This window comes from Salminus brasiliensis, chromosome 8 (assembly GCF_030463535.1).
Source record: "Salminus brasiliensis chromosome 8, fSalBra1.hap2, whole genome shotgun sequence".
Classification (NCBI taxonomy): domain Eukaryota; kingdom Metazoa; phylum Chordata; class Actinopteri; order Characiformes; family Bryconidae; genus Salminus; species Salminus brasiliensis.
Window position 1 is genome coordinate 16,901,244 of NC_132885.1, and position 11,291 is coordinate 16,912,534.

At 40.5% G+C, this 11,291-nt stretch overlaps 1 protein-coding gene across 1 annotated transcript in view; it reads right to left on the minus strand.

The window, feature by feature from the left end:
* LOC140560620 (electrogenic aspartate/glutamate antiporter SLC25A12, mitochondrial-like) overlaps positions 1–11,122 on the minus strand; it is a 41,572-nt gene extending 30,450 nt beyond the window's left edge. Inside the window, exons 1-7 of the mRNA XM_072685117.1 lie at positions 10,958–11,122; positions 10,481–10,534; positions 5,155–5,300; positions 4,062–4,177; positions 3,521–3,660; positions 2,326–2,472; positions 586–724 (exon numbers count right to left, since the gene is read on the minus strand). Coding sequence (XP_072541218.1) covers positions 586–724; positions 2,326–2,472; positions 3,521–3,660; positions 4,062–4,177; positions 5,155–5,300; positions 10,481–10,534; positions 10,958–10,969 — 754 coding nt within the window. The 5' untranslated portion in view covers positions 10,970–11,122. The remainder of the gene's footprint in view (positions 1–585; positions 725–2,325; positions 2,473–3,520; positions 3,661–4,061; positions 4,178–5,154; positions 5,301–10,480; positions 10,535–10,957) is intronic.
* Positions 11,123–11,291: the final 169 nt, after the last annotated feature.

Below are 11,291 nucleotides of genomic sequence, written 5' to 3' on the forward strand. Positions count from 1 at the left end.
GTGCATTTCCACATCTGTGTTGGCAGTGGGAGCAGCTTAAAGTAGCTGAATGCATTCTTTAGAAGGGGTGTCCACAAACATTTGGACATATAGTGTATAACACCAAAAACAACTGCCTTAGTGGTTTACTATAGAATAGTCCCTGTTGGCATGAAGGCAAGGCACAATTAAAAATAAAGCTGCTGCAAAGGGTTCTTTGAGCGATACCATAGAAGAACCACTTTGGGTTCCATGAGGAACCACTTATGTAAGAGAAATGTGAGTGTGAAGAACTTTAAACCTTTAAAAAGGTTCACGTGTCCTTTGTGGAACCAAAACATGGTCTTTTATCCCGTTGCTCAAAGAACCTTTTGTAGCATCTTCATTTATCAAGTGCAGATTACTTCATATTGTGCTCTCTATCAATCCTTTTCAGATAACGTGTTCCTGTCCTGTGTCTGGCCTTGTGACCGGCACCAAGCCGGTTCATACACATCCAAATTCTGGACAAACAAACCAAAACAGGAAAGCGCTACTTAAAGATGTAATCAGTAATCTCAGCCCTCTCTGAACTTCCTGGTGAAGGAAACTGACTGTGGTAGGTACCTTTGGTGACGAGTGTGTCCTTGTGTGTGCCGGCTATTGTACTGTAGATCTTTCGAATAAGCTCCATGTTGTTGAGGAGGGAGTTAAAGGCGGTGAAGAAGGGGAAGCTGACCACATGTGAGGTGCCTCCACCCACGACCTGCAGAGCAGAGAGCAAATACTGAGTTTATTAACCCAGCAAAATACTCATCATCTCCATTTTACACTCCAGTAATTGAATGTGTGTCAAATGTGGTTGCAAATAACAGGAATAGAAGATAATAAATAATAATACAATCCAAAAAACTCAATAAGTGTCCACGGAATATACAAAGTTAAAAGTTAGGCTCGACCTCTTTGGAGAACTTTGGAGACAGGGGATTGCCAGGCAGTGATTAGACATACACTGTTGAAAACAAAAGGGCAATCAACAGTCTGTATTTTGGAACCATATGCAGAACATTCTCGGAGGATCCTAGGGCTGTACTCAGGAACTCAAGACAAGTCCAAGTCAAGATCGAGGTCATACAGAGCCCGAAGGCAGCCAAGAGCAAGTCAAGGCCGAGTCTAAATGAAAACAAGACTCTGAAAAAGTCCTCTTCATAATCTACTTTCAGTCCTAATTTGTCATTTAAAAGATTTCAGCAGAATCTACAGAACTCATCATGCTGTCAAACTGCCTCAATGGAATATTATAATTACATAATTAATTTTCTAATTTTTAACTGTCCAAATTGTTCATTCAGCTTTGTTGTGTTGGAGTATGAAGGAATGGATGTGACACTTTCTAAAAGAAAGAACATATAAACATATGTACACACTATATGTACAAAAGTATTGGGACACCTGCTTATTCATTGTTTTTGTGCATATTAGGTTTAGGTTTTTGTGCATAAGGTTTAAAAATAATTGATCCTACTTTTGTTGGGGTAACTGTTTTTACAGAAAAGCCTTGCTGTGAGAACTTGATTGTCTTCTGCGACAAGAGCGTTAATAGGAGCAGGATGTTGGATGATCCCCAACCCATCCCAAAACTATTGGATGTAGCACCATCATTCCACAGAACACTGTCTACTGATACTAAAAGTATTAAACTTAAAGTATTAAAGACCTTAATATTGATGTATTTAAACCCATTAAAGGTTCATTATAACTATATATCCTTTACAAAAAATGTTTTGGTTCTTTCTAGAACCACAAATATATCTTCTATGACATCGCTCAAAGAGCCCTTTGCAGTACCTTTATTTTAAAGACTGTAGGTGTGTGGAATTTTAAACAAGGACCACTGTAGACCCCCTTTTAGCCAATCTGTGTCCAGAAGTCCAGAACGTGGTCTGGTGTGTACAGACCAGAGCATCCTGACCAATCAAACTCTCAAGCAAAATCGCCAACAAATTCAAATGACAGTGGGTGTGCTATCCCCATGTGTGATCGCTGGAAGTCTCTAGAATGATCTGTAAGTCACCTTGGTTGATAGTTCACATTTGGTGTTCACATTTGGTGTCCATCAACATAAGACCACTGACCACAAATGTTTGGCTGGCATGCCATACCTGTGTTTGACTGATGGGAGAATCTAGAATTTGATATGTCTGTTTTTTTTCAGAACATGTTATGGAAAACATGAATCATTCGAATGTTTGGGTTGGATTGTGTTTGTCCAGACGGACTACTCTGGCCTTCAGAATGCTAGGGTTTGTTAGAGGACAGTGGCTGGGTGTGCACTGCCCTTAAGGGTTTTGGAGGCTTAAGACTCACTGAGACGAGGTTCTCCTCTACGAACGGCGTGAGCATGTGGTGGCGAATGGTGGCCATGATGTCACTGAAGTCTAAAGCTGAGATCATCCCACTGTTCTTCTTGTCTTTCTGAACAAAGGCCTGGCGGGCATGCTCCAACTGCAGCTCCTACAGGGAGAGAGACAAAAAACATGCGTGCTGGACCTTCAACATCACACTGCTTTGACTGTCAATTCATATTTGACATTATTCCCGTTTAGAGGGTTACGCAAGTCCCTCATATTTAATGTCAGCACATTTAACTGTCAGGCACAACCCATAACACTGTGACTGGCTGGTATTCTTTCTGACTTTTGTTAATCAACAAAACCTTAAACAAACACGAGCTGAAAGAACGAATATCTGTTGTGCCTCAATAAATCCTGTAGAATCCCAGACCTGCAGTATGATGTCACCATGACTCAGTGTTTTTCTCACGCATTTTTATAAATCACTAAAACTTCATTTTGAATAAGGGCTGTAGCAAGTTGAATGTGTGTGTGTGTGCGCGCATGTGTGTTTCTGTGTGTCCACATCTTCTATGTGTGGGTGTGTTTAATGAAAACCACATCAGGTGTAGTCTGATCCTATGCTGTGTGCCCTAGAGAGGAGGCAGGTGTTTCCGGAGCACGGAGCCATGATTCAGCCGGACAGCACTGCAATCAGACACATGAGCTGAGGCAGAGGGGGGGAGAAGAGGGTCGAACCAGGAGTCAGCAAGGCTGTCAAAACTGATCAGATACTACCACAGCAGCCCCTCTGATCTCCATAACTCAACATGCCATCACACTGCAACTGCAGTCTTCTCTTCTACAAGTCTCCTCTCACAGCACATCTGATGGACAGAGGGAACGCCCCGACCCTAAATCACAACTTTCAGACAAAAGAGGAATCCAACTTCTCAACTTCACCTCTGGAATCCTCACGTTCGCCTGGATCTCTTTTTCATAGCGAGGCACTAAGTGCTCTACCAGCACTTTAGCATGCTTGTCTGCTTTACAGGCCCATCTTTAGGTGTGTGTGTGCATGTGTCAGTGTGTGTGTGAAAGCATGGAGTAACTGATATGTTTCATGCATGGAGATACTTTAGCCTCCACAAGATGGCAGGGTGAAAACATAGTCCCAGGACCAAGTTAGTGGGGGCTGCAAGCTGTGGTCTGCGTTCTGCTTTACGCACCTGTAGGAACTGGGTAAACTCTAAGTAGTTGAGGCGTTTTTTGAGGTTCTGGCCGAAGTGCAGGTGGATGAATTCACAGTCCCAGTTGAAGGGGATATGATGGTGTACTGTAGTCTGACTGAAGATGTCTCGTACATTTTCTACAACACAGAAACATAACCAGCTACTGTTAACAAAAACATTACACTCTAAAAATAAAACATCCTTCAAATGGTTCTCTGAGGGATGCCATAGAAGAGAAACTTATATGTTTGTAATAGGGATGTGTGAGTGTGAAGCAACTTCAAATTGGTAAAGAATTCTTTAAAACTCTAAAAGGTTCACACTCATACATCTATATTACAAACATATTTGTTCATGGAACCAATTATGGCTCTTCTCTGGCATCACTCAAAGAACCACTGAAGTATCTTTATTTGTATGAGTGTAGGTGCAGAAATTGAGATTTATGGTGTTCACCAGACAGATGAATGACTAGTGCCTGACTCCACAACTGTTGGTAAACCAGATGTAACCATAACATCCTTAAGTCCATACATACCAAAAGAAATGTCCCCAGTTCCAGTCTTGTCAAATAACTGAAATGCAACTATGAAGAGGGCATCCGGCACACACAGTACTGATTCAAAGGCCAGAAACTCCTGGAAAGAGATCAGTCTGTTTGGACAAGAAAGAAAGAGCACAATCTGAAAAACACAGACAGATCCTCAAAATAAATAAATATAACAGGGTTGTAGGTTCGATTCCCGGGCTTGGCTGCCACTGTTGGGCCCTTGAGCAAGGCCCTTTACCCTCTCTGCTCCCCGGGCGCTGGAGTTGGCTGCCCACCGCTCTGGGTGTGTGTGTACTCACTGCCCCTAGTTCACTAGTGCGTGTGTGTGTTCACTACCACAGATGGGTTAAATGCGGAGGACACTGTGACAAATACGTGCACCTTTATTTATTATTTTATTTACCTATATATATATATATATATATATATATATATTACCTTTATATATATATATATATATATATATATATATATAGAGAGAGAGAGAGAGAGAGAAAGAGAGAGTTTGCTAAAGTGGTCATTAACATAAGGATAATGACCAAGATCCAACTCCCATAAAAAAAAAAAACAAGAGTGTTTATGAGAACTGATATCAACACTCAGACAGACCTGACAGTGATGACTATGATGTAATGTACTGCCTCAGTAAGAAGATTTTCTCTTACTGTGAATTTACAACCGCAGAATAGCAGGGGCAATTACTGCTAACAATTTTAACGATTTTAAAGAGACACAAAGCAATGACCCCTGGCAAATGAGATAAAACGCCATATGTGCTAAAAGTTTGGCACAAAAAATAGAAAGCAATAAACAAAATATTCATTACGCTTAGGAAGCATTTGCAAAAAGAAAGCATTTCATAATTTATTATAGCCACTAAAACTACTCTTTGTTAATATGATAACTGCAAATGATAATCAGGTCATTTAAAAGATTTTGGCAAAGTTGTTACCAACTGACCACAGCACTAAAATTAGTGAAAATATGAGGATTCTACAGTGCATTATATAATCATTCATGCATTTAAGAATCATCACTATTTACAGTGAGCATATCTCTTAAGATAAGACCTCTCTCTTACCCATCTTTAGTGGTGTCTGCGACTCCAGCAATGAGTTGTACAGTTTTGGGATTGTGGTTGAGTTGAGTGTGGAGTCCAAGAAAATTCTGCACAAAATCTCCAGGAGTCATGTAATGTTCCCCATCCCTATCCACCACACTGGCATACTGCAGGACCAAATACATAACAACATACTGAAGCTTCAATCAGCCACAGTTTAAACACATTTACCAATGAACTAATACATGTTTAACTGCTTTCCAAATCTTTTACTGTAAAATACACTGTAGATATACATCTGCTTCTGCTTCAGAGAAACATGTTACTAATCATTTATGAATACAGATTCTAATACTAATATGTTGACTTTGAGATGTTGACTCCCTGAATTCCTGACCTATAGTAAAAGTGTACATGTAGTCTGTTTGTCTGATATATGTCTGATTTATTATTTATACAGATCGTCACTCACACACAAAAACCTCAATTTTGACAAATGTGAATCTGGCAGTTGTTCTTTATACTGTCTTAGAATTCCATGATAAATGGACCAATAGAAATGCCCAATGTGACTTGTACATTGACTTCTATTGAAAGTTAAAGTTTTTTCTTTCTCCTGTAAAGTTGTCATTTTAGAGAGACAAGGTTTTTGTGTGAACAGCAACAATTTATGTATATTATATATACATATACACACAGATGTTTTGTACTACATTATGAAAATTGTGAAAATTATAAAACATTTTCTATAAAACTAATAGATGCACCAAAAAAACTGCCTGTACAATGATCAACTATCAGCACTGAAATTTGACTACTGAAACACAGAAATTCCTGATCATTGATCATTTTAAAGTAATTTACTGGGTAATAATTAATCAAAGGAATGTGTTAAAAACACTCTGTACTGCTTTGTATATCATTCTCTTGTACACTGAATGCTAAAGTAGATCCAGCAAAAATATGAGAATTTTTCCTTTTCCTGAAATAACAGTACATCTGGTACCACTGACAGCAGAGGGAAATTAAATGATCTACAGACAAACATTTGTTTACTTTCTCTATAAAGGCTTCAATGAAATACGGTGTAAAATCAGCAGCAATCTGTCCTTTTGTATCACTGTTCTCACAGCTATTATATGACCACTTTATTCCTCATTGCAACAGTAATTGCTGGAAACTGTGGCTGCTTTTCAGCTGCGTTTCTCTCTCTCCGTGAGAACATCAATGTAATTGATTTATGTTTCTCTCTCTAAATCCAGTGTATACTTTGTTTGAGGTACATCAATATTTTCACACTTATCATGGATTTCATTGACGCCTGTCAAGTTCAAAGTGCACAATCAAAACTTTCAGTTCCATTTTCTCCCACTATTCAGCGGCGAGCTTGCATTCAGCATCGAATGTTTTATCTTCAATTCCTCTTTCAGCTGAAGTTTAATAAAATTTTGCCTGTTTGTGCTCAGAAGAATGATGGAGAGCTGGCTTCTTAGGACCTGCCAGCAAATTGTGCCTGAGGCCCCAGTAAAGTTACAGCTATGCACAACACCTGGAGACACATTCAAAAGAGCATACTAGTGAATTGCTGCTAACATCTGAAAAGCTGGGACAGGTCAGTGACTTCTGCAGGAAGATGGTATCGCTAAAATGGAGAACATGTTAAAAAACACAACAGATGTTTATTAAATTAATTCAATTAAATTTAATTTAATTCAATTCAATGTTATTGTCGTTATACTAATACAGGGTTGTACAGTACAATTAAACACTGTTAGGCTAAGTGTCCAGTGCAGAATAGGCAGTACATGATACAATAGTGAAAGGTCTATAGACAAAACAGAAGGCTGATTTAAGATTGCATAGACAAGAAGTACAAAGCTATATAAATATGTGCTAATGTGTGCATGAAGGCAGGGTGATTAAGGGCCAAACTAAGTTACTCTACTAACAGTAAAATTGAATAAATATGAAGAGCAGCGATGTGCTGTGTGTGTAAATGAAGAGTAAAACAGAGAGTTCAGGAGTGCATGCAGTAATGAGAATACCAGCCAGTGTTTAGAGAGACCAGTACACAGCTTACGTACTGAATTGCAGGTAAAATGTGTGTAACGATATAGTAATATCCTACACTTATCCACAACATCACATTCCCTTCAGGCACCTGACAAGACTTCTGAGGAAAGTGTGTGTAAAGTGACTGGTTGGGCCTCAGTTCAGTTAAAAAAATGTGGAAATACCAGCATTGCAAAAAAAAAGGGGGGGATTAGAAAGAGATAAGATTCAGCTTTAAAAACTGCTATCAAACACTTCACTTCACTCATTGATTGGTTGGTAGGTAGGTAGGTAGGTATCTTAACCCAGTGGATTAGATAGATAAACAGACAGACAGAAAGACAGACAGACAGGCAGGCAGATTGATAGGTAGACAGCATACTCATAGCACATTTACAATAACATGCATATTTAGAGGTACAAAGTTCTACAGTGAATATGAATGGCTATTTTAGAGTTGCTAAGAGCCCGTTTACACCCTGGCATTTTTGGTGATCGGATCATGCTTTCACTTGTCCACCTGAAAAGCCAGGTGTAAACACCCCCAAGATGCATTGCGATCTAATTACGATGGGATCACCCAAATCACATCATGATCAAACACGGATCTCGTCCATGTGTGTGTGTGTGTGTGTGTATATGTGTGTGTGACTCTTCTGCCTCAGACTGGTAGAAGATGTGTATCTGACAGAACCTGTGTTATGTGTCCAGTCCAATCTCTAATCCAGGTGCACCCTAGGATACCCTATATTGGCAAAAGTATTGGGATTTTACCCTGCTTGATGATTTTGGATCACTGGAGTGAGGATTTGTTTGAGAGCATTAGTGAGGTCAGGATGTTGGATGACCACCATGCAACTCCCCAACCCATCCCGAAGGTATTGGATGGAACACCATCGTTCCAGAGAACACATTTCCACTGCTCCACAGCTCAGTGCTGGGGGACTTTATGCCCCTCTAGCCCACGGCTGGCATTAGGCATGTTGCCAATAGATTCATATGGATCTGCTTTTGAGAGTCCTATTCTATTGACAATACTTGTCCACAAGGACAGGTGTCTACAGGTGTCAGAAACGGGTGCAACTTAACGTAGCTGAATGCTTTCATTAGAAGGGGTGTCCACAAACATTTGGACATATAGTGAACTTGTGTCTTTATAATGTCATCATAGTAATACAAGTACTAATACAAGCTGCCCTGGATAATGTAATCCTCTTTGAATTGTAGTGGTTCATAGAAACACACAGAGATACAGGTAGCTGCATTTTTATGGTAGTTGGTGTACGAGTAGGCTTAGTGTATAGCACTTGCTGTAGAACTGCAGGAGATAATCAAATAAATGATAAAGATCACCAACTAAAAGGCAGCTTGGACAGGATAGAAATCATCAGGTTGCACTGACAGTGATGGGTGCCTCTTTGACATCTGTCTAAAATGCACACACGCTCTCTGTCTGTCTATCACTCTCCCTCTTGTAACACACAAACACACACACACACACACACACACACACACACACACACACACACACACACACACACACACTCATCGCTCCACACTCTACAGCTAATGCTTGTGGGGAAAGCATTAATTCCAATCAATTTATTAACAGCTTCACCATATAATTGAGCGCAAGTTCAGCTGTGGTAAGCCTAAAGTACTTCATCATCAAATCAAGCACGTAGTTAGCACTGAGTGAAATAGTACTCTTGCTTTCAGTGGCTCCTTTACACATTATAGCAGACTTCATTTCTGAGAGCTACTTAATTATTTCGTGTGACGAGGGTGGTATTAAAATCATAGTTCTGTCAATTATAGATTTGATCGCTGTCGAGCAAGGTTAACTGTGCAGCCATGTGTGGAGAGAGAGAGAGAGAGAGAGAGAGAGAGAGAGAGAGAGAGAAAGAGAAAGAGAGAGAGAGAGAGAAAGAGAGAGAGCAGCTTTTCAAATGTTGCTAGGTTAAATTGTGAACCACTCACTTCGAGAGTTGTCGAAGTGCTTCCTAGTTTCTGACAGTTTAACAGCAACCATTGAGCCTTCATAGACACTGAGACAAATAGGTGATTTGAGTCAACCCAGTCATGGAACAACAAGGAATTTAGTGTGGTTAAAAAAAAGAAAGAAAAGTAAGTGGCCTGCGATGCAATTTGCATGCTTGTTGATCAATTGCCTTGTTGGGACAACAAGAGAGCGAAGCAAATGTCAGAGGTCTGGAGAAGCGGAGAAAGGGCAGATACCAGGGAGAAGGGGAGAGACAGAATTAGTCCAAGCAGGCGTGTGACCTTTCCTCTCGTGCCATGGACCTCGGCCAGCTCTGACACACAACCTCCTCTAAGACCACTTTACACACACAGTGCTACTGATCAGTGTGCAAGGCTGGGAGAACAAGGTTTTTCAAACTTGAAGATTGATGGCTTGATCATATCGAGTATATTTGCTTAACGTGTGCACCTGAGAAGAGAATCCCACCAATTTGTTACTATTTTCAGAGTCAATCAATCAATTGATTAATAGAGAAATCCTTCTTTTAATAAACTGTTTCAAGCTTTACCTATAGTATGGCTTTTGATCAACTGAAAAAATACCCTGTTTTAACTCCTTTAAGGGTCAGTGTTTAATACTACTACTACTAATAAGAAGAAGAACTACAACAACAAGAGGGAGAATTGTAAAATGCTGTATACTGTGTATACTGTATAACCATGCTATTTTCAAAGATGTTTATCATACCGTAAAAATCACACATCATTATTTTACACCAGTTTCATAGGCCCTAAAACTCCACAAAACACCTATCCTTCAGTTGTCACAATACTGTCACAATTTACATCATAGATTTCATAGACCTCAAAATAGAATCCAGCGGGACATATACTTAAAGTAGCCATAACAGCATATGTATAAGAATTAACAACTGAATAATAAACCTAAGAAGTGTAAGGAGTTAATCACTACACATGTCTTTGTGTCCTGTGACTGCCCACAGTAAACACCAGTCAGGTTACTCTAAAAATACAATTAATTCCTGACATGGGCTGAACTCTGCTAACACATACAGACTGTCACCATCACTTCGCAGCACAGTTTGCAGTTATACCAACACATCCTGAATGAACAGATCATACACATATACACATTTATACAAAAAAGAGGTGGTAGTGGGGGGGGGGGGGTATACAGGGAAATAAATATAATAGAACATTTGCTTGGATCTACAACAGAATGAAGATTCCCATAGATAAAGATAAGGATGATGATGATGGTGGTGGTGGTGATGGTGGTGATGAGCCTTACCTTCAGGAATATATCCTTCAGCTCATTGCGGTTGGCTCGTTTGGTGGACTGCACCTGCAAACACATGCAAAGTGGTCAGCGTTGCCCACTGTAGAACACATGCTAGTCTGCAACAGGTCAGTGGATGAGCTCTGAATACAGTTCACTGCGCATCATTCAGTTAATGCTGCAGAAGCATGGGCTTGCGCATATTCTGCTGAATAACTATGGCCGGTTTACGTTCACGTTAAGACAACACGGACAGAGTAAGACTGAAATGACCAACAGGTCCAAAGTTGCGCGCTCCAAAACTCTCTCTCTCTCTCTCTCTCTCTCTCTCTCTCTCTCTCTTCAAGGCTGTCGCCGGTAAGAGGCTTAAACGCAGGCGAATCCGACCACTATTACTTTATTTAAGCGGCTAGAAACCGCTATGACGAGAAACCCCTGCTAATGCCCGAGTCTGGTTAATTCTAAACAGCACAATATTGACAGAGTCACCTTGACCGCCATGCTGGGAGTGACGTCACGTCGACTAGCCCACGCGCTTCGCTCGCCGGCAGACGGAGACTGACGACGACAACAACTACTACTGCTGCTACTATCGCTGCAATTACTCCACACTGACGCGTGTGTTGTGCTGCTGTCCTGGCGAGTTAGCAACTACGCAGAGTCGCCCAAGGACCCCCTCTTACCGCAGTGCTAACAGGCTAACGCCTCTGAGCAGCAGAAGCAGCAACTAAAATGAAGCAAATCCTCCCAGAGTTTCTTCTTAAATCAAAGGTATTAATAGAGCTTCAGCCTCTGCTCATCCTTTCTGTGAGGATTGGACTGC